General features: G+C 34.4%; 1 protein-coding gene and 1 non-coding gene across 2 annotated transcripts in view; both read right to left on the bottom strand.

The window, feature by feature from the left end:
- Nucleotides 1-25,624, bottom strand: part of LOC128676672 (dynein axonemal heavy chain 8) — a 31,682-nt gene that overhangs the window by 511 nt on the left and 5,547 nt on the right. Inside the window, exons 16-88 of the mRNA XM_053756945.2 lie at nucleotides 25,182-25,308; nucleotides 24,713-24,815; nucleotides 24,448-24,613; nucleotides 24,189-24,324; nucleotides 23,966-24,077; nucleotides 23,698-23,762; nucleotides 23,414-23,573; nucleotides 23,056-23,188; nucleotides 22,696-22,825; nucleotides 22,211-22,347; nucleotides 21,962-22,142; nucleotides 21,386-21,593; nucleotides 21,071-21,200; nucleotides 20,826-20,989; nucleotides 20,444-20,587; nucleotides 19,955-20,065; nucleotides 19,529-19,683; nucleotides 19,127-19,212; nucleotides 18,840-19,039; nucleotides 18,549-18,720; nucleotides 18,233-18,481; nucleotides 18,022-18,156; nucleotides 17,805-17,933; nucleotides 17,512-17,717; nucleotides 17,288-17,426; nucleotides 16,800-17,010; nucleotides 16,367-16,523; nucleotides 15,952-16,145; nucleotides 15,603-15,768; nucleotides 15,425-15,526; nucleotides 15,122-15,344; nucleotides 14,926-15,055; nucleotides 14,629-14,846; nucleotides 13,944-14,080; nucleotides 13,694-13,746; nucleotides 13,413-13,620; nucleotides 12,737-12,998; nucleotides 12,342-12,464; nucleotides 11,965-12,082; nucleotides 11,766-11,861; nucleotides 11,377-11,650; nucleotides 10,926-11,126; nucleotides 10,668-10,808; nucleotides 10,481-10,585; nucleotides 10,219-10,403; nucleotides 10,005-10,138; nucleotides 9,800-9,931; nucleotides 9,503-9,705; nucleotides 9,304-9,418; nucleotides 8,921-9,097; nucleotides 8,575-8,742; nucleotides 8,352-8,452; nucleotides 7,894-8,092; nucleotides 6,997-7,208; nucleotides 6,590-6,728; nucleotides 6,331-6,515; nucleotides 6,131-6,257; nucleotides 5,923-6,058; nucleotides 5,415-5,632; nucleotides 4,991-5,233; nucleotides 4,764-4,899; nucleotides 4,455-4,608; nucleotides 4,074-4,193; nucleotides 3,531-3,591; nucleotides 3,283-3,462; nucleotides 2,803-3,001; nucleotides 2,181-2,442; nucleotides 1,851-2,090; nucleotides 1,515-1,682; nucleotides 1,297-1,438; nucleotides 1,028-1,217; nucleotides 581-702; nucleotides 15-176 (exon numbers count right to left, since the gene is read on the bottom strand). Coding sequence (XP_053612920.1) covers nucleotides 15-176; nucleotides 581-702; nucleotides 1,028-1,217; nucleotides 1,297-1,438; nucleotides 1,515-1,682; nucleotides 1,851-2,090; nucleotides 2,181-2,442; nucleotides 2,803-3,001; nucleotides 3,283-3,462; nucleotides 3,531-3,591; nucleotides 4,074-4,193; nucleotides 4,455-4,608; nucleotides 4,764-4,899; nucleotides 4,991-5,233; nucleotides 5,415-5,632; nucleotides 5,923-6,058; nucleotides 6,131-6,257; nucleotides 6,331-6,515; nucleotides 6,590-6,728; nucleotides 6,997-7,208; nucleotides 7,894-8,092; nucleotides 8,352-8,452; nucleotides 8,575-8,742; nucleotides 8,921-9,097; nucleotides 9,304-9,418; nucleotides 9,503-9,705; nucleotides 9,800-9,931; nucleotides 10,005-10,138; nucleotides 10,219-10,403; nucleotides 10,481-10,585; nucleotides 10,668-10,808; nucleotides 10,926-11,126; nucleotides 11,377-11,650; nucleotides 11,766-11,861; nucleotides 11,965-12,082; nucleotides 12,342-12,464; nucleotides 12,737-12,998; nucleotides 13,413-13,620; nucleotides 13,694-13,746; nucleotides 13,944-14,080; nucleotides 14,629-14,846; nucleotides 14,926-15,055; nucleotides 15,122-15,344; nucleotides 15,425-15,526; nucleotides 15,603-15,768; nucleotides 15,952-16,145; nucleotides 16,367-16,523; nucleotides 16,800-17,010; nucleotides 17,288-17,426; nucleotides 17,512-17,717; nucleotides 17,805-17,933; nucleotides 18,022-18,156; nucleotides 18,233-18,481; nucleotides 18,549-18,720; nucleotides 18,840-19,039; nucleotides 19,127-19,212; nucleotides 19,529-19,683; nucleotides 19,955-20,065; nucleotides 20,444-20,587; nucleotides 20,826-20,989; nucleotides 21,071-21,200; nucleotides 21,386-21,593; nucleotides 21,962-22,142; nucleotides 22,211-22,347; nucleotides 22,696-22,825; nucleotides 23,056-23,188; nucleotides 23,414-23,573; nucleotides 23,698-23,762; nucleotides 23,966-24,077; nucleotides 24,189-24,324; nucleotides 24,448-24,613; nucleotides 24,713-24,815; nucleotides 25,182-25,308 — 11,607 coding nt within the window. The remainder of the gene's footprint in view (nucleotides 1-14; nucleotides 177-580; nucleotides 703-1,027; nucleotides 1,218-1,296; nucleotides 1,439-1,514; nucleotides 1,683-1,850; nucleotides 2,091-2,180; nucleotides 2,443-2,802; nucleotides 3,002-3,282; nucleotides 3,463-3,530; nucleotides 3,592-4,073; nucleotides 4,194-4,454; nucleotides 4,609-4,763; nucleotides 4,900-4,990; nucleotides 5,234-5,414; nucleotides 5,633-5,922; nucleotides 6,059-6,130; nucleotides 6,258-6,330; nucleotides 6,516-6,589; nucleotides 6,729-6,996; nucleotides 7,209-7,893; nucleotides 8,093-8,351; nucleotides 8,453-8,574; nucleotides 8,743-8,920; nucleotides 9,098-9,303; nucleotides 9,419-9,502; nucleotides 9,706-9,799; nucleotides 9,932-10,004; nucleotides 10,139-10,218; nucleotides 10,404-10,480; nucleotides 10,586-10,667; nucleotides 10,809-10,925; nucleotides 11,127-11,376; nucleotides 11,651-11,765; nucleotides 11,862-11,964; nucleotides 12,083-12,341; nucleotides 12,465-12,736; nucleotides 12,999-13,412; nucleotides 13,621-13,693; nucleotides 13,747-13,943; nucleotides 14,081-14,628; nucleotides 14,847-14,925; nucleotides 15,056-15,121; nucleotides 15,345-15,424; nucleotides 15,527-15,602; nucleotides 15,769-15,951; nucleotides 16,146-16,366; nucleotides 16,524-16,799; nucleotides 17,011-17,287; nucleotides 17,427-17,511; nucleotides 17,718-17,804; nucleotides 17,934-18,021; nucleotides 18,157-18,232; nucleotides 18,482-18,548; nucleotides 18,721-18,839; nucleotides 19,040-19,126; nucleotides 19,213-19,528; nucleotides 19,684-19,954; nucleotides 20,066-20,443; nucleotides 20,588-20,825; nucleotides 20,990-21,070; nucleotides 21,201-21,385; nucleotides 21,594-21,961; nucleotides 22,143-22,210; nucleotides 22,348-22,695; nucleotides 22,826-23,055; nucleotides 23,189-23,413; nucleotides 23,574-23,697; nucleotides 23,763-23,965; nucleotides 24,078-24,188; nucleotides 24,325-24,447; nucleotides 24,614-24,712; nucleotides 24,816-25,181; nucleotides 25,309-25,624) is intronic.
- On the bottom strand, nucleotides 7,511-7,583 carry TRNAK-UUU (transfer RNA lysine (anticodon UUU)). The gene has a single exon. It is a non-coding gene; the product is annotated as a tRNA-Lys (tRNA).

Here is a 25,624-nt window from a genome sequence, read left to right as displayed (position 1 = left end):
CTAGATTTAGTCACCTGATAAAGCTTAGGGTCCTTAGGAGCCGTGGAGTTGATAGCATACACATGGATAACGGGTAACGCCGTATACAGAACCTTCAGAATAGACTCGCAAAGTCGCAAATTTCTTCGATCCCAGCCCGCACCATCCAGAAAAACGCCATGAATAAAAACACCCTCCTATTAAGACAAAAAAAGTTAATTCGAAAAACTTCATATTTTGTCGATATACCTACCAGGGAAAGTTTTGTTGAAAAATGTGAGCGCAAAACTTTGTATTAGTGACTGAGATACAGATCAAGAAGGCTAAACAACTTAAGCTAGCCGCCATATTTCAACAAATATTATAAACTCATTCAGTACCTACCCATGAATACGAGTATATAAACATGAATAAGAATATGTACAGAATGGATTTCTATCAGTTTAAAGCTTAAGCTTCCTTACACAAATCTTAATTTTAACTGAATAGTAGGTAAAAATATCTTCGCTGGCTAAAATCTGAATGGATTTAAAATTAAAGGAACATCGAGTATCATAATGCTTTGAGGGCAAAAGCTAGTGTTATCGGCGGGAAATCTTACCGGCGGGGGTGCCTTGATTTCTTCCAAAGTATATTTGGTGACATCATTATGCAAAGACACCATGTCCAACGCCCAGCCTTTATGCGCTCGAGTCACCTCTTGTCGCATCGCCGTTAGAAAACCTTATCACGAAAATAAAAAATTATACTATGTACAAAAACCCAACGTAATTTAAAAATATTTACCTAAATGTTAACCTTTGAATTTTATGAATGAAGATTATGTTAAATAGAAACAATACTACATGGTCATTTACTTAGATAATCATTTGGTAAACAGGATACCATATTTTTCATATAGAGTACATATACAGTTTACAAAAATAAGCAACCAAAAATGTATCATTCAGGCTATCTTTTAACTACATAGAGTGATGGCAATGACAGTAAATTGAGCTCGAAAGTTAGCGATATGACTGGCGTCTATGTTCAAAAATGTAAAACAAACCTTGTGGGTTGAAGAAACCAGTCATCCAGAATGAAAAGGGTCTAGCTTGGAAACACCACGTTGAGAACTGAATGTTCCTCTCCAAGAATTCAGTAAACCAGAATCCAAGAGTAGACGAAGACCAGGAACTTCTTAACCAGATACCTGGCACTTTCGCATCGTATATACTATCCAATGAATCACGAAGTGCCTAGAGGAAAACGAATGTGAATATGATTACAGAAATTAAGAACATATCTACGTAAAATAAATTCATAAATAAGTTTTACCTCATTCATAATAATGGTACCGTCAATAGCTAAAAGCAAATCTCTTAAAGTTGAACGTACAAGACCGATGACTTTCTGCATTCGGTCGATTTCTTGGCGAAGGAAAATTACCATAGGGTTGATAGCTCCGTAAAGCCTCAGTCTGGAAACATTTTTCATATATAAGTTTTAACTAAATAAATAAAAACAAATAGTAATTGATGAAATCTAATAAGTACCTTTCTTTAACTTCGTGTGGATCAAAGTTTGGAGGTACTTTTTCAAGCATCTCTTTAGACTGTCGATACACTGACGCTTCACGTGTCTCACCGCCCCCACCGCCAGATTCTTTCGGCTGAATGGATAAGATAGTATCTAGCAAGTCTTGAGTTTTATTTCGTTGATATCTAAAAACGTTACATTTGTTAAAGGATTTCGATTATCTATATTAGTTAATATATCTATATTAGTTAAGATTATCTATACTCTATTAAGACTAAGAGTATGTTTATTACAGATATGCTTGGAAATATTATATTAATAGGTCAAAAATAAATATATAAGCAAATAATTACGTAATATCAGCATTTGTATGCAATCCATATGCCTGAGGCGGATCAACCGTTTTCATCTTCTCAATCTCCTCAATATACTCTGGTATATTCTTGAACTTCATTATTCCATAGCTCTTATAGAACTGGAAGTCATCTGTAAACAGCTGATCGGATAACCATACACGAGTAAAAGTCACCAAGAGCCTTGTATCGTAGTCGTCCGTCACTCTTCCGCCGTATTGCACTGCAGACACCATATAACTGATGGAAAAAATATTAAATATTTCATTAATTTCCAATACCTAGCAAATAGTAACTTTTGTAATAATAGTTAAACAAAACATAACTCACCGAACAGTGGTCCAACTGACACCCTGACCAGGCTCCAATTGGTCCAAATGATTCTGCACAAACATGCATGACGCCAACCAATCAGCAGAGTTGAATTCATATGGAATGTTCCATCCAAGAGGACCAAACTTCCGCCTCTCTTGCACAACGGTATGCAAAAAAGAGATAGTGTAAATCATCGGCAAGTAGAATGGACTGTCACTGTAATCCAAGAAGTCCTGGCTCATCGAATCATAGGTCCTCATCAATCCTGCTTTAATACCTGTATCAAAATATAAAATGATGTTAACCGTATAACAACAACTTTACATCTTACCAATATAATAGAGCGCATAAAGCAACTAATTCGGATCCTTCAATCGCGTCTTTACGCGATATGTATAATGGACTTTTCCACTATATCAAAATGTTCACTATACCAAAAACTAGTATCAGAATGACTACTTTAAAATGTCTTAAATCAATGCGATCATTGCACCACATTGAAGAAGTGACATCCCGGTTAGACGTGGCGCAGATTTATTAAGAGGGCTGACCCCTAATAAATTAGAATAATAGCCAAGGGGCAAGCAGGGCTAATAGCTCCTCAAGTGTGGAGCTACAGCTACAAGGGTGATAGTACCTGAAGGTGGTTCACAGGTATACTTGATAGACATCTGCAGCAGAGTAATAGGGAATTTTTCATGCACTTCAGTTGTAATCCACAACCTAAAGGTCTCGTGGACCTTATCGGGCTCCTTTTCAAGTTCACTGAACTGCTCCATGATCTCCACCATATACTCCAAGCCCAAATGGCAATTTTGGAGCAGAACCCAAAGACCCTAAAATATTTTATAATTAGGGATTTACATATTTGGTTAAAATATAATCTTACTATTTTACAAAAAAATCAGAGATTTTTGAAATGGTTTCAATAACGTACAAGCAACTGAAGAGTAATGAAATGATTAGATGAAAGTGTACGAGATTAGTAAGTTTCAATAAGAATTATTGTAGTTTTATACATTTTCATTAATCATTAAATTATTCTGTATAATTTTAACGATCTCGTTTCCTTTTTCCGATTTTAGGAACATTCAAGAAAGACTAATTTTAAGAATACCTCTCTCAATGCTCGGTCAATGAGCTTCCTGGCATGGATCTCTTGTCCTTGGCCCATGGAGATGGAGGAACACAGGCACTCGAGTCGCTTAGCCGTTACTTCGATTGACGGAGTAGGATCGGAACCCATCGCCAAAAACCCAATCAGGGGCACCAGAGGTCGAGACTCCAAAACCATATGCTGGAAAGTAATTTATCATTATGTCTCTTCGTTATAACGTATTTATCTCATACATAATACCTACATACCTCATAATTCACAATGACAGCCTCTGAGAATCTTGCACCCATTGAGCCAATAACATATTTTCTGTAATATTAAATTAATAATTAACTTATTTTACTTTAATGACAATGTAATTGATAATAACTTCTGACCATACACTACATGGCATGTGACTCACTTATGAATGACATCAGAATGTTTATTTATTTATTTACTAACTGGGCCACGGGGCTTCGCTTCCATGGGAATTTGTGGAAAGTACCCTTATTCCAGGTTATATTTTACCCGTGTACTAAATTTCATAACAATCGGTCCAGTAGATTTTGCGTAAAAGAGTAACAAACATACACACGTACATACATCAACACCTATTTCTCCCAGTAAAGCCCCGAAAAAGAAATAAAAAGAGGCATTGTTTATATTATTTAAAACATGCTATTTGAATTATTTTTAACATATGTGCTATATATTTTCTGCTACTCGTAATTAAATAAGAATATCAAGTATCGATTAAAAATGTTCAATTGATCAATAATCAAATCATCAAAGATTAATTAGGTACTCACAAACTTTGAGCTAATGTTCTGTCAGGACACCAAGCGCGCACCACCAACAGTTTTCTGAAGACATCTAAAGTGTGGTATCCATCTGGCAGAGGCTCATCCTCCGGAGCCTCTTTATCGAACCTACAAAATCCCATGAAATGATGGTAATTTGTAGCTTACCATTCTAAATAAACTTAACAATTTGATTTTCTTTTGCTAAAGGTAACAAGTAAATAATCGACTAGTAAATATAGTCCATTGACGGATCAACACGGAACAACATTCACACTGTATGAAGTTTCGACGTACATAAAAGTACGTCAATGTCAAAAGCTATAGAAAACAACGGTATCGAAACGTGTTGCGTCGTCGCAACGATTGGTCGACATGGCTCTTACTTACCAATTTTTCCAACCTTTTTCGTTATTTGAGACTTGGTTCAGAATATTGCTATACAGTCGCAATTCTGACAGTTGCACCAAATTTAGCCAAGTCATGTCAGTTACCCACTTATATGGCTTTGGTGGACATGCATTCAGATCCAATGCAGCTCCACCTAAAAATAGGCACATACACATTCTTATTTTTATCAAATAAAGTGAAAATCTAATTTTATGAAAAAAAAAACAAAATTAAGAAGTTTAGACTAAGTGCTAATAATCTACGAGTACTATTTCCTGACCAGACAATTTAAACAGCAAATATTCTAACCCTTAATAAATATTTGGAACTCCTCATATGTAATGTATTCTTTCTGTAAATCAATCTTCAAAGTTAGCAGCAGTGTAAATAAATACTTGTGTTTCTCATAAAATCCTCTGCTAATGAACTTGAAAACGTCGTAAGTCTTGAAAATTAAAGAAATTTAATTTTGTTATTATACTATTCACTAACTAAACCATAAGTAACCAGTCACTGAATAAAACAATAACACTAACCAAGTAGTCAATAATAAAGCCAATTCTCCTTGAAGTGATAGGGCTCTGGGGTGATCTCTCCATAGAAATGTCGAATCTTTCCAGGAACTGGGCCAAGGAAGTCTGGTACATGTTACACACAAGCGACATGTTGCAAACGAGGAAATACAACACAGACCCTCGGGTCGCGACTGGTCTGAACTCTTCTCGTGCTAAGTTGATTTTGATTTCAGTTTCCTTGGCCACGTCTAGTTTTTCTTTCACCTATATAATAAATTGTGTATTTTAAATACATAGCATACCGACATGTAGAAATTAATTTTTATTATTATCTACTTTTCATACCAGAAAAAAGGTACTTTTCCAGTGGGAAATCTACGCGGACAAATATAACATTACAAAAACTTGATATGATATTGATATTGATATGAATAGAACCAATTACCTCTGTAGCTGTACTTTTCGTAATATTCAGCACTTGAATCAAAGACACATCCTCTACCAATGATCCTTGAATGGTGGTCAGTTTATGCAGAAGATTTGCTTCTAGTTCTTGCATCTTTCGTCTGTTAGCTGTCACATCCATTATCAGTTGTGTTCGTTCTGCTTCCATCTCTGCTTTCTCCGTCAAAATTACTCTCCCTAGTAGCTGGTCTTCCAGACCTGAATACAACAATTTGAGATTATAGTAATAGACAACCTGGTTTGTAGGTTACATGTATGTAACTGCATGCACAAAGTGAATGTGAAGCAAATGACTATCAAAATATTTGAAGAAGCTATACTGCACTACTTAAAAATAATACAATTGGCGGCGTGACACAGAAAGATATAAAAAGACAGAATGGAATTGATAAAAAATATCGACAAAGGAAGTCAATAAACATCTATTCTGACAACAGTTGAGAACCCTGTATGTTACCTACGTAGATATTCAACAATATAAATTGTACCTTGCATGGTTACAGTAAAGTCTATAATAGATGTCCTGGCAGATATTTCGGGAGTGTAAGCAGGGTTGGGTAGTTTTGTTGTTATGTAAATCTTATGGCCGTCAGTTACGTCGATTTCTTTGTCACCCAATTTTACCTGGAAATTTAACCAGTGATAAATTTGCATATTCTTTAAAGAAATGAAACATATTTTATTCGTTTTTGTTACCTTAAAAGAAGAGCCAATTTTAATGTAGTTTCTCTCTAAAATGTTATCAAGAGCTGGATCCAATTCTTCACCCACGTCTTCAATTAACAATGGTCGACCAAGTGATACGCAATCCTCAATATGATTTCTAAAAAAATAATAAAGTTATTAATATCGTGAAAAAAACATTTATTGTAAAGTATGAAAATTTGTATTTTTACCTAAAATATTTGTGATTGAGCGTAGTGACAATAAGGTCATTGAATTTCTCCATGTTTTTGATCCAGATCTTGCCCTGCGTCTGCGGATCTATGAGTAGTGGAAACCTGGACGCTTTCGTCACAATAATACCGTTTTGGATTGACAGATCGTCCGTTGGTAATCCACACAGATTCCATTCACCAATCTGTATAAAAACTATGTCTTAGTGATGTTAATTATGAAATTGAGGTAAAATTACAATTTAAAATATTTTCATACCGTCGCAGTGTCAGTCAGTTGATCAGTGATATTCAAATTCATCGAAACTGGTATTTTCCTTCTCAGCAGCTCATTCAGCCAACTAGTGGTCAATAACGTTCGGAACTCTTGATTGAATGGTCCCGAGTACGATAAAAATCTGAAATTATGTATTAAGCAGATATTGATATCTTTAATGGTTTGGGATGAACTTTGAATAATTGAAAACATATAAGTAGTAAGTACCTAGATGTAATATGACATATTAGGTAATAATTGATTACTTACATCAGATTAAGAAAGAATATATATATATATATGCTTACTAATAGATCCGAAAGACCTTTACATAATTATAAAGATATAAAACAGATACTAAACATTATATTGAAAACACCATTATCATAACTATAGCAGATCTAACACACCCTGTAAGTAACAGTATGTCGCCGACAAGCCGCTCAATCTCAGATTTGAAAAGTGCCGATTGTTCGGTCCATCGCACCCTCTCTCCACTAAGGCCGTTGATCAAAGCGGTGGCGGCGTCCATCTTCTGTTGGCATTTAGCGGCATCATCCAACACCGCTTGTTTCAGTGACATCGCCTCTTCGAACATTTTCTGCACTTCTGCCAGTTCGGCCTATATGTGGAATAAACGTAGGATGTTAGAAAATCTAATTACTTATTTTTTTATACCACCCAAATATGGAATAAATTTCATTAAATAGGTGATACGAAATAGACTAACAATATGCTATTATAATCTATGCATACACGAAACTAAAATGTTATAAAAATAATTTTAAGTTTTGTGTAAAAAAAAAACATAAAAATATTAATATTAAAATAGATACGGTATTACAATCAATCGCCATATAAATAGGCACACATTAATTAACTCTAATTTTAACGTGTAAATATTTATTTCCAAAAAATTTTAACCGCCCGAACAGGGACTTGAACCCTGGACCCTTGGATTAAAAGTCCAATGCTCTACCGACTGAGCTATCCGGGCCACGAAGTCACTAATGAAATATATTATCGTTTTTGAAAGAATAACAACATTGGCGATGTATTATTGGTTATTGTTTATTTATTACCGAAGTAAATTTATTGCTTTGCCAGTATACATTACAAATTTCCATAACGTTATTATTATATGAGGCTTTTTATAATGTAAAGATGTTACACGTTTGTTGATTTACATTTTAAACAATATTTTTTCATATACCGAGGTAAAAAGACTAAGTTATTTTTCTCTCCTGCCTGCATCGCATTTTTTTTAAAGTCAGTTATTTCAGATTTTATAAAAATTCAAAAATTACCTCCTTAGCTTGTAAAGCTGCTTCTGCTGACTCCAACTCCTTCTTGGCAGCCTGGTACTTGCCCTGCATGACTGCCAAATTGGCCTTGAGAGGCAACACGTCTTTGTTGACTGAGTAGAACTGAGCCATCGCAATGGTCCACGAAATCAGTCCGGCCACGTTGCCGCAAGCCACTTTTGCAGCTTCGAATGTGTATTGACTATGGTAAAAAAATATTAGATAAATAAAATTTTATCATTAAACTACAACATACTACTCAAAAGAGCCAACCAGATTTTTTTATTGAATATTTTATAATGATTTTAATTGGCCCAACATTGGTACCATTACATCTAACCTAAAATATGATTCGACCGAATATGTTTGCCATATACTGCTAGAAAGATAACCCCAACTATCTATTGGGTGCCAGCAGGGGTTAAAGGTATGTAATATGCAAGCAGGTAATAGATACTAACGGGAAATTAAAGTAAGGTATCAATAAGTCGACCATTTCAGCATTTATCTCATCTTTGGGATAGAACTTAAGGTTATTCAAAAATCTGGAATCAGCCATAACCTAAAAAAGTGAAGTATAATTTATTATAAAAATCATTAACATTACATGTATGAATGCATTCAAAAAACCTCTCATATAGATCATTCTCAACTTGATTTAGTCTATAAGTTTGTGTTACTTACTTTCAATGATTCAGCCCAAGATGCCGTCAGGAACTGTTTCTCTGGGTCAGGCTTAACAGAATCGATACGTTTTCTGAACAACAAAATCACAGCGTCCATAATAAGAGTAATAAGATACGGCGGCTTTCCCAATTTCCTCACTGTTGCTATATCAGCAGCATTAATGGTCTGTAAGCAAGCAGCTTTATTTTTTTAAATATTAAATTCCAAATTATTTCTTAGTTGACTATACGACATTCTCGAAGATTTGGTGGATGAATAGTATATAATAAATTCTACGAATGAATAATAATTAATTCTATGAAGTGGATTAGAATTAGGACTTCAATATCATTAAAATAATTACCAATAGGGCAGCCTCCGCGGCATCTAAAGCTGGTTTGGCGGCTGCTAATTTCTCTTCAGCAATAGCGGTCTCTGCTGCGATAACAGCCACCAACTTGACGGCGCGATCCTTCACTTCCAATACTTCTGCTTTCACGATCTCGGCCGCTGCTGCAGATTCTGCTACCGCAGCCAACACCTGAATAGTGATTATTTATATTTATTCCTAGCTAAATAAAAAATACATTACTTAGAAAACGCATAAGTTGTTCAAACACATCTATGTTTCAATACAATTATATAAATTCAATAACAAAATTCTTTGGTTGTGATTATTATTTATAATCTCATGACTCTCATATGAAGAATATATCTTAAGTCTGGTTGAAACCTTTGATACGATACCTCTTCAGCTTTTTCTGTTGCTACATTAATTTCTTGCTCCTTCAGCTCCAATTCCTTTTTCAGAATATCGACACTAGCTGCGGCTTCTACCAACTTGTCAAGACCAGTGGTCATCCTATGTAATAATAATAACAATTTTGATTAATGAACATAAATAGCTCAAGTGAACTAAATCACTCGCAACCATTTTAAATTGTACCTTCGAGCCATTTCAGCAATATTCAAATGTTTCTCTTTGTAAAGAACTTTATACCCCTCTAAGAAAGACAAGTATGATTTTGGGGTGACATGGGTTTGTCTTCTAAACCTGTCGTAATACATAGTGCACGTCTCCGCTACATTGTCTTGTACCATGCCCATTATTTCTATTAACTGAATTTTAGTTTCGGGAGAACAGACGACCTAAAAATTAGATTTATGTTAGCATTAATACATAATTATTATCGTCTTTATAATCTTCAAAATATAGTAGAAAGCTTCTTTTTAAAATACTAACGTGGAAATCCCACAAAAAGTGGTGAGCTACTTCAATCAGCGCCACTCTGGGCCATTTTTGGAACCAATCCATTGTGGATCCGGAAATAAGACCAGGGAACTTAAGAGCTCTGCTGCGGAACTTTTCACCGACCTGTTCAGAAAAAAAATATTAATAATAATACTATAACGTAGATACCATCAAATAATAATACAAGTAAACCCACCGGAGAGAAACATAATACGACGTGCAAATTAGATCTTGATCTTATAATAAAATACTCGTACAAAACATCTGGTACTGGAATCCTCTTCGGTGCATATTTCTTCATTATTGGCGTCAATTCATTCAATATTTCATCTACATTTTAAAATAAAATTTGTTAGTATCTAACAAAAATTTATAAAAATGTTTTCAATGTCATTACAATTCCAATTTACCCATTTCGTCCTTGGGGAATAAGTTAGCAATTTCTCCTGAACTCAGAATGTTGTTAAGAAACTCGAGAAATTGTTCATCTTTGATATCATTATCAGTGAATATAAAACTAATGCCCTGGCCTTGTAAACCAGCTATTCTGTACAAAATTTTAATGTCATCCATAAAGTTGTTGACGTTATATGATCTGCAAGAAAGACAATTTTATTTTTTACTCTCGTTTCTATGATAGGGAAATCTTTTTAATTCGTAACTTTATTTTACCTTGTCAGAGTGATTTGATAGAAAGAAAAGTTTGCTATATACGATGCAAGTTTTGTCAAACTTTGTTTGCCGGAGCCACCGACACCGACTAGCAGAGCATTTCCACTGAAACATACAATAACCGTATTATTGAATATCTGAAAGTAACGAAATAACAATTGAAATTAAGATTACTGTATTAACATACCGTGGCGTATTTATAATACGAGATATGATGAACAGATGAACCATTGCATCGTGGAAAAATACCAGATCTAAATGCGCTCCTCTGATGAACTCATTGAACTGTTCTTGAAATTGTCCAAGTTTCATCAGAACAAAATCCCATCTAAAACATTTCCAGAGTAGGTAGTAACGTCTCAATCAGCCACAATTTATCTTTAAAGTAAATTTTATTACGATAATAAACAATTTAATATGTATGTTTTCATTCGTTCATACTTACGAAGGCAACTCTTCATAAATCTTAGGTGCGTCCGTACTAAAATCTTCATCCTCATCACCAGTTGGATCAACTGGCTCTCTGAGGAAGTTGACGAAGAACGTTTCACTTTCAGGAAACTCGCTGGCCACGTCAGGCAATTCTGCCAATGCTGTTTTCCAAAAGTTTGCTACGAACCAGTCTTTGTCATCGAATGTTGTAAATCTGGGAAATTTTATTTTTGTTTATTGATAAACCATGCATTTATATAAGAAAGAGTATATAAATTATTAAATTTGGTATAGAAAAATAATTTAAATGTAAATTAACATGGATTCCAATGAGGATGGTTATTAATATATACATTAAACATAAGTATAAAATCGTATTGTCCTCTGAGTGATACATAGTGTTTTATACAAGTACAACGCAATCTACGAGGATAACATTGTTTAGCGGCAAAAACTTTTCTTACCTATCAGAAATTACTCTCAAACATTCATGGAACCATAATTTTAATGCTGTTTGTACACTTTGCAACTCCTCTTTTTTAATGAATAGTATTCCTTCCCATATACGAGACAAATCACGAAGATTGAACACATAATGGAATTTTGCAGGTGTAGGCAACATTTTGACTTTAGTCTGCTGCCAGATTATTCTGGTAACTGGTACTAGTCTCGGCATAAAATCTACAATTTTTTTATTATCGAAACGAGACTTGCAGAAATATCCAGCGCTAATTGTTTCTGGAATATAATTTATCAAGAGACTAATTAATGTAAATCAAGACAAATTTTAAATTATTAACGGTAGTCCCGGCGTAATGAAAATAACTATGGCCTAAATATATAGGTATATTACCAAAAATCCTGTCCATTGACACGTTGCTGGGTAAAGTACAGTTAAATATATTAAATTGTCGTTTTAATCGAGGCGGAATATCATTTCGGCCACCACCTGTTGAACAATATAAAATCATATAGATTGGAATAGTACCAAAAAAGTAGTAAGATAAATTGCTCAATAATAATATTTAGCAAGTAATTAAATTAACAATAACCTGGATGGATCATCGCACCAAACATTTGTATGTCGGCGATTGTTGTGAAATCTCCAGGCTTCTCCAAAGAGAAAAAGCCACCACATTCCATCATTTGACGTACTATTTCATTGGTGACCTAGGCAAAATTTTATTAAACTATGATATACGATTGTGATATTTACACTTAACCACATTATGCTCACAAATAATAATCAAGTGACAGATGTATAAAATCCAAACTATGAAATTTTTCATATACATATAAAGTTATAGGTAATGAGACGAACATAGGGAACCATTAATCACGGAAATTACTGTTCCCCTGTGAAATTTATGCAACTGAAGCTACGGGCAAAGGCTAGCAGAATATGTATACCTGATGCTTTTATGTATACCTGATCACCCCAAGCATTGACGACGGGCATGTTGATATCATCCACGAACACAGTCATGGACCTACCACCTGGCGGGCCATACGTCATACCCACTCGTTTCTCTACGTAGGATTCGATAATGCGCTGCAATTTAAGAATTCAAAATTAGTAATCGCAGTATGGTGTATTTATCCCTAGACAGTGAACTCGAAGGCTACATTTAGCTGTATGGCGCGCTTATTGGTGGAACTGAGTTTATGGAGATAGGTTACTGGCTTATTGTTTATAAGAATAATGTCCAATTTAAAGCCCTTTTTGATTGACTTTCACAAACTGAGGAGGAAGGAGCAAATATTTTGTTCTACCTCCCAGACTAGCATGTATGCTGAAAATTATTTCTCAAAATATTATATTACCTGGAACATATTTGGAGTCGTAGCTGAAGAAAAGTTGATCATCTTATACAATTTGACTTCATTGTCGTACTTCATCATATAACTCTTCAACATGACTGTCTTGGCTGTACCCTGCTCACCAATCAACAGTACTGCCTTATTCTGTTTAGCAATAGTCTCGATAAGGAATGATATACAGACATTATCAACGTTTGGCACCAATATTGATGCATATTCTGGTACACTGTCAGTGGGATAAATATAATCTTCGACAATTTCAGACCTGAAACAGCAAAATGGTAAATTTGTCTATCAACACATAAGTACAATCTATACTTACATCAACAAAATGAACAATAAATTAATAATAATCTTCAACAAAATTGTTCATGTTGTTGATGACATTTATTTCTTGTTCCGACATTTTATGTGAATGTATTAGTAAAGGTCTGTCTTTCACGCTTTGATTTTGATGAAATTTTGGAATAGATAGAGTTAATCATCCGAGGTCAAACATAGGCTACCTTGGGCGGACCTGCGACAACAGCTTTTATTAAATCAATTCATTTCAAATACCTAATACATTCACACAAAACCTCTAATGTTTGTAAAATTTTTAAAATTATAAAATATTTGTAAAGTTTTGTAATAATCAGAATTGATGGTTTTTTTTTGGACTATATAGTTGCCAACATACCAATGTTGCCATACTCCCATCTCATTGACCATGTATTCAAATGGCATGATCCACTCCTTAGACTTAGCGCCAGGCCAGTCCATCCTCACCGGTAACTTGGTCATGTATTCTGCCATCCGCGTACGCGCATCCAATTCTAGCACAGCCCCCAACGACCACATCATCGAGAATATGAACAGACGTTCCAAATGGCGGTCCGTATGCATTTCTAAAATTATATTAATTAGATACATAAATGTTTATTTCATATTTTTAGAGGTTCTCTTTGTAATTAGACTTACTTCCACCAGGGATTTCTATTTGTAGGAGACCCGTTATAACATCAATTGCTTGCCTGCAAACAAATAGATACGTGAGGTGTTACTCAAATTGGAATGTTGAATTGGAATTACACCCTAGGGGTGAGTTGCACCGGCGATTTTGATGTTGACTTTAATCGGCGCGCCGCCTGACGTTTAGACAAAATATCGTACTTGACGAGATAATTCCTATAATCTACACTATATTGTTATAACATGAGTTAGTTTTTACCTCACGTAAATAGCCTCAAGCAACTTCATCTTGGCTGGTAATCTTTGTTGCACGAAAGTGTGAACATCGTCGTAAACTTTATTGAAAGCATTACGAATGGAGTCAGCCTCTTTAGTGCCACGTTTCTTTAACCAACCCTTCACGATGAAATAACATTATTATGAGCTACTGAACTGATATTATAAGCATAGCATACTATGTGTCAAGAAGTCAGGTAAAAATTGTATAAGAAAACAGACCGAGTTAAAACTACTTTTTATTGAAAATCTTTAGTCAATATGGTTTTGACTGTAAATACTATTGACCGCTAGAAAATTAGTCACAATCATTTAAACTCGTTAGGATAAGAAAAATATTTATTAAGATTTTCTTTTCAGCAAATTTTGCGTCTTCCACTTCCAATATAAACTTTTATAACTGTTCCTTTGACAATACATTGAATTTGCAAAAAGAGTTAATACAGTACATTTACTCTTTTTTTAAGTTATGCAATTATTGTATACCCAACAAAATCATAAAATAAATCTAATTTTTTGCTATTTTTGTCGACCACCTTAACTTTTTAAGAGTTTGACTGACAAAATAAGTCAAAACTATTTTTGGTTTTGACTGGATAAGAGTTTTTACTGCAACATATACACACCAAAGAATATTCGCGCACAAAATTCAGATTGTAGATCTTTACCTCTAGAATAGGTTGCCATTTAAGAACGGATGAAGAAAGGAAAACCATTCCCATCCGACTGACGGTAGCTGGTGATGCATTGTCTACGTTGTCAGGCTCAAACACAAGCTTGCTGTTCTGAGCCATCGTGATGCGATCACCGTTAGCAAGCGTCAGCGTTTTGTTGTCGTCCAGCACGGAGTTCAGATTCTCAATCCACACAGCGTCTACTGGACCGTCTAAAATCATACCAAACTATAAATCTTTGCCCGCGGCATTGCATAACAACATACTATTGTAACGTATTTAAAAATGTACCTAATACAATCCAAGTCGTATCCGATTTCTTCACTTTGAGCGCTCGCCGCCACAATGTAGAGAAAATTCCGTCCGTCCAGTCATTAGTGGCAACGTCCAGGCGACCAAACATTTGCGGAGCCGTTATAGCCTAAAAGACAACCATAATTCTTATCTGATTTTAACTTAAATTCAACAAAGTTGGATAACGATTTACCTTAGGATTCATCCTATTCTCCTTATGTGGCCTGCCCACTTCCGTAAGCGCAGCCATCAAAGTGTGGATACAAGTTGTTTTCCCAGAGCCAGTAGGTCCCATGGTCATCAGGCCGTGTCGCACTAATGACGTTTCGAACAACTGAATAATCTTCAAGTTCCAATCTGGATGGTTGATGAGACCAGCTCTCTCAGTACACAGTGTGATCGCGCGTTGCATTTCCCTAGAGATAAATTTATATACTGTCAAATAACGCTGGAAATATTAAAGATTTGATGTATGAGAATCTTTTCATCAATTCACCTGTGCACAGTCTGACTTAGCTTCATACCGGGGAACAAATCTTCAATCAGGGACACAAACAACGGTTCATCTTCATCTACTAGTTTCGACACATTCATTTCCCTAGAAGATAAATATTACAATAGTTGTTGCGCAAAATCGGAATGAAATTAATAGCATCAGACTACAAGATACTTACTTCAACACTCTCATCATAATATTCTCTTCTGTGCTATCGGGATTCGCTCGCTTCTGGGCACCCATAGTCCTCAATACAGACAAAATGTTTCGAAGTCCAAAGTCATAATGCACTTGTTTCGATAACTGTTCCTCGCAAAGTTTGTATAGAGTGAAGAATTTACGTGCTGAAAATAATAAATTACGTAATACCGAATTACGTCTTGATATTTCTAAGTATTGCTTCGTAAACTTAATATAGATCCAATATCAGTTACATGATGTAATTTTTACTGCTTAACCGACACACTCAAGTCATTTCAAATCGTAATACAAAATCTACCGACTTTTTAGTATAACAATAAACTTACCTAATAGAATATTTTCCTTGAAGCCGCAACTGGCCAGTTTGACTCGAATGATAATCTGTCTGTCAGGCACCATCATGGCAACAGAACGGAATTGAATCTTCAAGTTCTCTGGCAACTCTTGACGCCCAGCGTAACCAGGGTTCATTGTGATGATGAATGCAAATTCAGGATTTAGACTCACGGTGTCACCATCACTGTTAGAATAGCGTTTATATTATTTCTATAATTTGTGTAAAAATATACATTTTTTTGTATTTAAGGTAAAGGTAGTATAATATTATAAAGGGTTCAAATGATGAAATCTTTTCTTCGTCTCGGTATGGCTAATCGAACTTTTCTCGACCAATGTGGATTAAAAAATAGATACGATCCAGATTCACAATAACGAAAAAATACGAGATAGAGAATAATTTACCTGAATATGAAAAATTCTCTCTTTTCTCGCCTAGCAGTTAGACAGATGTAGATCTGTTGGGCCGCTACTGAGAGCACCGGCAGTTCAATTCGGTTGAACTCGTCGAAGCAGCCCCATGTGCCTGACTGCGCTAATCCCTTATAAATACGTCCGAGACCTTAAACAAAACCATTACTACTACGTAACCAATAACATTTATTTAACACGACACACACAACTAATTACAATCAAAATAAGGTTTATTATGGTTATACGTAAGCCTTATAATAGCCTAATCTAGCTTAATTTGTAATTAGATACTAGACGGTATTCTAGTTAAAACTTACATGTCAATACAGATATAGAAGGTCACAACTAATTTTGCTTCTCCATGCAGGATTAATGCTTTATTTGTTGCATTTAGTTTTTGTAAATAAGATACACTGTCATTTACCTCTGAAATCCATTTGATCAGAGCAATTGAACACAATAACTAGTTTCCCGAGAGTGCGACCCATGTCCTTAGTTGTCTCAGTCTTGCCGGTCCCGGCGGGCCCGGCCGGGGCGCCTCCCATGCTCATGCCGATAGCTTGCGACAGCGTGATGTAGCAACGATCCGTCAGAGGTGTGATCACAAGACGTTCAGTGATACCGAGGTATTCATTCTAAGTAGTTGTAATAAAATTTAAGATATATCAGAAATATTTATGAAGCATACTAGGACTCTAAAAAATTTGCACGTATTTTGGATACTGCATGTTTATTTCCGATTGAACCACCTAAACCTAAAAATGAGGCTACAATGGCAAATTAAAATGTCTGGCATAATATGTAATCAAAATTATGTCATAATGATTCGGTTTCATGTTTTATTTCATGTAAACACATTAAGTTTGCTAATTGCTTTGTGGTAAACACATTAAGAGAATTTAAAGATATTACCTGATACAAGAAATCGACATCAGTTATAGAGACAATACAATCATCCGTATCTTCAAAGTAATAGAATCTGGCCTGCTTTTGCCATTCGAAATCAATTGGGGACTTAATTCTCATACGCACCAGGTCGTCAAAGATATCTCTAAAAACGAAAATAATATAAAATAAAGAGCAAACAATAAATAGATAAAACTATTCTAAATAACCAAGACTGAGTATTGTATTACCTTTGATGTACATGGATTGTAATCATTGTTTCAACTCTGGTTCTATCTAATGGTGTTAAATCTGTTACTGTCTGGTCAATAAGGCCGTTTAGTAGATCTAGGTTCTTCTGGTTAGTAAGTCTCATAATAAAACGATCTACCCTTGCCTTTTTCAAAGCATACTCTGCGTCAGTTGTCCATAGAATTTGCATGCCTAGGAGACCAGCCTAAAAAAGTAAATAATAAGGGGAATAGATTGAGGTCGTCTGTAATGGTTGAATTTTTTTAATAATATACATTCGGTAGCTACTCACCTGGCCAGGGAAATTCCAGAAGCCAGATAAAAATTCAAATTCAGGATCACCAGATAATGTTTGTGAAATATTGGCAATCATATTTCGTACTGTGTCTTTCATAGTATCTAGCAATGTGTTCAGCCATATCTAGAGAAAAATAAATAGATCTCAAGGATATATTATAAAAATATTTTAAATATCTACTACATACAGAAATACATCAAAGCAGACGCACCTCGACACCTCCAATGCACTGCACTGGTCTATCAAGAGGTATAGTTTCTCCATTATCTGAGTTCATGTTTATTATTCTCTCCTTGTCATCGAAATCTACCGTATACATTGCATCGAAGATACTTGGTAGATGTGGCTGCACAATAAAAAATTGATCAATACAAATTCAATAAAAAGTCAGCTTATCATAGAAAGCACAAATCATTTCTCACCTGTATTGAATGGGGATCTGAAGCCTGGCCCAAAATCTCCAGCAAGACTGGATCTGATACGAAGAAGAACCGAGGGAAAATAAGACGCTTGGTTTCCAAGTATCCAGTTAGAGATTTTTGACAAGCTTCTAACTGTTCATATAAATGAGGTAGCAACTGTTTTAACGTATCATCTGATGTGCATGTTTCTACGCAGTTGACAATATCACGTGCGCGATACATAATCTTGACATAAGTTTTGTCGATAGTCTGAAAAACATTTTTATTAGAATAAAATTTGCAAACACAAAACCAACACAAGAAACAATATACTTACTCCAAATCTCTTAGCTTCAGCAGGCAGTTGCTTAGCGATATCACCACCAACAAACACAGCTTCTAGATACATCCACAAATTCTGGACTTGTAACCACTTCTCCAGAATTTCACTTGTACTCACCAATTTGTTAATCCATAATAATATGTCCTTTTTGAAAGGAGCATTATACCTAAAATGTTGTAAGAATGATAACAATAAGACAAAGCCACGTCATTTGAAAATAACAGTATATACCTACTAAGATATTAATAACTTCTCTATCTTTTCTTCGTTTAGATTCATTTTTACCTGTTTGAAGCCAGTGAGTTGAGAACCATCAACGAGTCTTCTAGTAGCGTAATAATATCAAGCGTATCTTGAGCCTTGATGAGCAACTCGCCTCGGTTCTTGAATGGTGCAAAAGTAAGGTCTATCACTGCCCAGTCAGCGATGATCTGCTTCAGTTTCGCTTCAATATCTTTTTCTTTCACGGCACTAATGCAAATATCCTATAAAAAGAAAACATTCAGAATCATGAATAACATTCTCCAGAATATAATAATTTAGCTGCTAGTATACAATTTCTTTTTCGTTACCTCGACATCCTCCTTATTTTTTAACAAAGGAGCTTCCATCACGTTGGCCAGCGTGAAAGAGTCAGATTCCACGTCCAATATACAATCTAAAATTAAATTATATAATAATTATAATTTTTGGGCTATTAAACATATATAAGATATAAAAACAGACAAGTGCGATTTATGTTCGCACATCCAAGCATCATGTGCAGGTAGTATCTCATCCATTCATACATTTTTGAGAAGATTTGTAGCATTTTAACGAACAGCAAAGTATGATTCTTTGTATCTTCTTCTTTTCATTTTCTAATTAATTACCTAGGTATTTAGTTAAATAGGTTCTTTCTTATACGACCTTGATATCAAACATCTGATCCCGAAAATATTGAACAGTATATGTACTAAAAGATATTAACTTACTCATTAATTTTTCCAGTCGTCTCCAGTGGCGGTCCTTCATCGACTTGTCGGCCATCAACTCCAATAGCGGACAGGTTTCATTAAAGTCGTCGATTTTGTTCTTCAACTCAATAAACGCAGGCCAATCTTTCATTCCTCTGGGCAACTTACGACACCTGGATTTTAAGTTGAGTCCAGTTACATATTGTTCTTATCGAATATATTTACATAGAAAAGCATCTGATATGACTTCGACTACTACAGCCAATATAGATGTAGAAGTCGCATACACACTGAGCTAATGTGCGCAAGTATTCTCACGAAGTTTTTCTTCACTAGAAGCATGTGTGGTCGTCAATTAAAACTACACATGAGTAATATTTATAGAAATACTTCGTTAAGTTTTTTTGTATAAGTATTTAACTGAATTTGCATAAATTTAAGTACCTTAAATCAAATTCGGCTAATTGGGCGATGATCTGTTCGATGTCAATTTCTACCCAAGGCGTTTCGAAGTATCCATCGATTGAATTCATGACAGCTAGATATAAACTGTATCTGTAATATTTGTAAAGATATTTTTAATTGTAAGTCTTCATTAAGTTTTTATTTCTTGTGACGACTTGATTATTTTATTTTAATTTTTAAACTGTTTTAGTATTTAAAAAAATCAGTATATTTATCCTTATGTACAGATAACAAACACGTAGACATTTAAACCATGTTAACACCATTAATGAGTAGTTCGATGCACTCGATTTACATACAGTTTTAATTTTCAGTTAAAATTACTAATTTGCTTTAATATTTTTAAACCACTATTGTATGTAACTTGAGCCTTCAAATACAGAAAATAACACTTTTTCAGCCCTTGTACTAGGTGATAAGGATTGTAAGTAGGAATTGTATATCATACGCGTAAAAAACGGTACGAACAGTTTGCTCAATAGATTAAACTCCTTCTTTTTCTGGTGAAGAATTGGATAGTCTTTCACTTCCATTCCGAATAATGTTTCACCGTTGGAATACATTTCAAATCTTCTCCACAAATCATCAAACCTTGACTGAAACATGATTACTCTGTAACAAGAAACTCCCATTATTAAATTGAAAAATCAGCGTGACATATAAGTAGTAGTATATATCGTACCTATAAGTAGGTAGGTAGGTTTTTTTAATTTAAAAAAATATTAGGTGGTAAAATGTAAACTTTATACTAATCTTAATCCAAAGATCAGTTTTATAGCGGAAAAAGGAACAATACATTTTCACATTTAAAATAGGTATATAATAAAGGGATTAAAAAAAATAAACTAACCTGTCACTAGCCTCCCTAGCGCTCAGGCCTGGAGTCATGGGGCCGAATGCATCGTAATCGGCATCAAATTTCAAAACATCCTCCATGAATGTGGAGACACCCTCGGTCAATTCTCTTTGAAGAGGACCTTGCATTTCTACGATTCTCTGTTGTACTTGTTGAGACTAAGTAAAACAATAGAACAAAGTTATTATGCTAGGTACATTGTTCTTGATTTTAATTTTCATGAAATTTCTTTTACTTACCGTAACTAACATATTTTGGAATGCATATCTTAAACCATACACCATGTCAGCATCTTCCTTTGGGATTTCAATATGAAATTGAGCAAAAGTTGCATAACTCTCTTCAATCAAATCTAATTCCATGTCCATTCTACAAAAATTAATGTACATTTTTTGACAAATTAAAATATATGCATTAAAATTATAAATTGTTCATTTATTATTAGATTAACATAAAGATTTATGTTCACGGCTACAACTAATTAAATACGACATATCTACGAAAAGAAAGCAATACGATAAATCTACGAAAAGAGAGCAATGCAGATTTATTACCCAATAAATTCTTCACGAATTAAACCAAGGCAAATCATGGCTACTCTGACATCATCCAAATCCTTAAGTTTCTTGCCCATCGTCTTCATTCGATCATTGATGAATTGCATCATTTTCAATACACGTTCTTTATATGCATTACTCAATAATTTTCCAAGGATTCGTTTCCACTCTATCGATTCCAGATGTAAGGCTAACTTGATGTTATCTAAATGTCAGAATTTAAAAAAATGGTAACTATTTACGTATACAAAAAGTAATCCTTAACATAATCCTAACTACTTAATATTATAAATGCGAAAGTAAGTTTGTTAAGGACATAGGTTAGCTTTCATCCTGGAAAAATAATTGACCCCGTGGAAAATTTACGCCGGCAAAACCGCGGGTAGCAGCTAGTAAGACATAAAGGAATTGTACTCGTAGATAGCACTCAACGACAACAAATAGGCCGTCGACAAAATCGAAAAGAAAACATATACCTATCAATAATTGTCGAAAGAAATCAAAGGGCTTTTCATTGTTAAACTATTCTTATGAACTATCATAAAAAATCTATTACAATATTTATTTACAAACCCATATTGATTTGAATGGAACCAATGATATGTCTATCTGGTAGATTGAGGACCTCCTCAGTCTGCGCCTCGTACTTCTTGAGCATATCACTTATGATTACATTCAACGGATTAGAGTCAACAAAATCTTGTACTTGCTGCACTCTGTCTTCAGCCCACAGAGGAGCAAATCTTCCATAAGCCTGTATATATTATTTTATTAGTGTTACAAATAACAAAGTATATGCAAATTACTTATATAATGTTATACCTTTAATAGCTTTTCAATATCAGGTTTGTACATGTACATCATTCCTTGCAAAGCCATCACCGATCTCACGACATCTTTATGTTCAGACACCATACGGAAATAGTTTCTGACTCCCCCCACCGAGCCTGATCTAGAACCTAAACATTAACAGATATTTTTAATCAGAAAACTATTCGTTCCCGAAATTAGGGCTCTAAAACTTTAAATCCACATTCACATGATATAATTAAACAACATTTATAAAAATTACATAGCAATTAATCCCAATCAGTTATAATCATTTTGGAGTCTACTTTAAAACGTTTGGACGAAAACTAATTCACGAAAACCACAACATTAACCATAACAAAGGTTTAATTTAATAGTTTTAAGTTAATAGTCAAATTAAATAGTTTTAAAATCAAATGTTCTAATATGCATATGTTAATTATGTAGAATAAATAAATAGAATTAGTATACATAAGTACATGAGAGGATTTACTCACTACCACTACCCATGCCACCACCGCCACCACCACTGGTTGTTATTGCATTCATTCTATCATGCTTTATGAGATCCTGTTGACCCCACATATAAACATTTCGATGCAAATCCATTATACAGTTTAAAACCACCTGATAATAAAATAAAAACAATTAATGTTAGTAGTGTTAGCTGAACTGAAATTTCGCTAAGTTTTGTCTCTGTAGATGGACACGACAAGTAATCGTCATTTAGTATTCAAAATATAGCTATAGATAATTCAATGATACTTTTCCAGTGATCGAAAGTTAAAGTAAGTTGATTCAGCAGTATTTTAAAATAACAATAACCAGATATTTTAAAATTGATTATATGACCTTACCTGTGAAAACGATGTTTGAATTTCTTCCAATGTAGGTTTGATCAGAATCCTTGGAATCATCAATTGCATCATTGTCCTCATCAATGGTTTCAACTTTTTCTGTTCTTCTGGATCTATAGTCATCGTTAAAAAGCTGGAAGGTTAAAAATATCTACTATAGTTTTGATGTTCGACACATAATAACCTTCTCAATTCTGAAATATTAATACTAAAAAGTGTTGAGAATTTAGATAAATGTGATTTAATTTAGGAGGAACTTATGATAAACTAATAAATAATAGTAAATGCTGAGCTACTTTCTAAAAAGCGTAGTCTCACAACAAAAATAGCAGAATGTAAAATGAAATCTAATGAAAACCTGGACACCGAAGCTCTTCTCCTTAACATGTCCAAACTCTGTCTAGTGCATTTGATAAGTGCTTCCACGCATTTAGTAGCGAAGTATGCGAACAATTCGTTGCATTCGTTTATAGTTGGTGTTATTTCGAAACGATCAGGATTCTCGATCTCCAGAAATGCTGTAGTGAACAGAAAATATGGCAATTTGAAGTCCAGGAAACAAAATACATTTTCTGCGTTAATAGCGAAATGATTTTAACAATATTTGTAAAAAAATAATGCACTTAGAGCATTTTGCCATACCTGCATCTTCCGGAAATACTCTGGTAGCTGATGTGACTGGTTTCAAAGCCTTTTCTGTGTCCAACCTAAAATATGAGTATAATTGGTATGAAGGATTAAGAAATTAGTCATAGATGTTATCATAGAATGTGAAAACAAAAGTTAAAAGATAGACTACGGTAAATATATTTTAATAAATGAAATAAGAATCTTAGAAATCCTGGTTGCAACCTACATGAGCAGAGTTATTTAAATATCTTAAATTCAAAATAATCGAACGACTACTGACCAATTGTCTTTCAGGTCTCTAATTTGCTTAGAGGGAACGCTGTCCAAAAACTTATTAACCAATTCAATGACAGCAATTTCTGCATTCCATGATTTTTGTTGCAACTCCGTAGCTAGAATGTAAATTTTAAAAATATAAACTTGCGATTTTTCATGATATGATCATACCTACTCAAAATACTAATTACTCCAACACATGATAGCACGAGATGGACACAACTTACCAATTTCATCGCGCCTTATTAAATTTTCCTCATAAAATACAGTGGGCTCAACTGCTTGCTCAGGCAAGTATACAAGCATGGTCTTAGTAATAGATGCTAATATTGCATCGATTCGAGCTTCTTTCATATCGACAACCTGAAAATAATTATTACAATCTTGATGTACTTTACTACCAATACTTTTAATCTGTAATTACTTTTAATCTACAACATGTATTTTAAATTTTAGTTGGTATAATATTTAGTACAAATAAGTCACCTCTTTCACGAATAAATCTACTTCGTCCAAAATATATTCGATCTTGTCACAGTACGCAGGAATCTCTAAAGAAGTCCAGGTAATAGTTGATAGACCAGGTTGAAACGCCTTCTCCAATTTTATGAGCTGGGCTCGAAGTAGAGGCAAGTATAGTTTTGGCATACTCCTGTTGAATTATTGTAATTTTTACTTTCACTTGTAAGTAGTATAAATCTAATCTCGATTAGTTAGTGTTTTATTCCTAAATAATTTACATAACACTTACTTTCGAATTGTGTTGTTTCTGTTGACTAGATACTTAATTCGTTCACAGCTCCCCAGAATTTTGTCCTTGCAAAATGCTACTATTTGAGCACCGTCAGGAACACCTATTACAATTAGAACTCATTGTACACCAAGTAATTAGAATTTATACAATTTAACTGTCTTTCTGCGACAATCGTAATAAGGATAAATATCACATCTCCGCCTTCCCTAAAATCTCAACTTAATCTCAACTTTCTAAATGTTTAGTTCTTTCGAAATAATCAAGCGTAAACGTAACTAATATCATAAAAGCGAAAGCAAATTTGTTACATTTATCTACTCAACCAAACGTCTTGAAATTTCGCATACGTATTTTTAGGTACGGAAAACGACATAGGCTACTTTTTATCCCGGTAAAAGAACTGTCCCCGTGGGAAATACACGTACGGAAGCCGCGGGAAAAAGCTAGTTCACTATGAAGTACTAACTCAAACCCAGTTGCCACATATACTCTACTTCTCTTATGCATTCCGGTATGTAGATACTGAAGTTAACGATATACAAATTGGTCACAGGATGGCGAATCAGGAGTGGAGCTATTAATCCTAAGCGCACCTGAAATTACTTCAGTCTATAAATATACTTGTTATCTTAATGACTACTAACTATACCCCACATTATAACTATTGTCTTCTCAGTTGTCACTGGGTTGACAATACTTTTCCACTGCTCCTTCTTTACATCCGCACGGGATGACAACTGCACCGAAAATCCCAAAATATTTGCTCCAAGTAGTATGGAGTATATCTTTGATTCTTTTCTCGGGTGCAGATTATTTTGAAAGAAAGCTCAATATTATTTTTTTACCCATGTTCTCAACGTAAAGTTTGTACAAAAAAAATATATTGTCTATAGGGACACCGCTTACCGC

The sequence above is a fragment of the Plodia interpunctella genome, chromosome 2 (assembly GCF_027563975.2).
Source record: "Plodia interpunctella isolate USDA-ARS_2022_Savannah chromosome 2, ilPloInte3.2, whole genome shotgun sequence".
Taxonomy (NCBI): Eukaryota; Metazoa; Arthropoda; class Insecta; order Lepidoptera; family Pyralidae; genus Plodia; species Plodia interpunctella.
The sequence above is the reverse complement of the archived record's forward strand: the minus strand, read 5'-3'. Positions and strand labels throughout refer to the sequence as shown.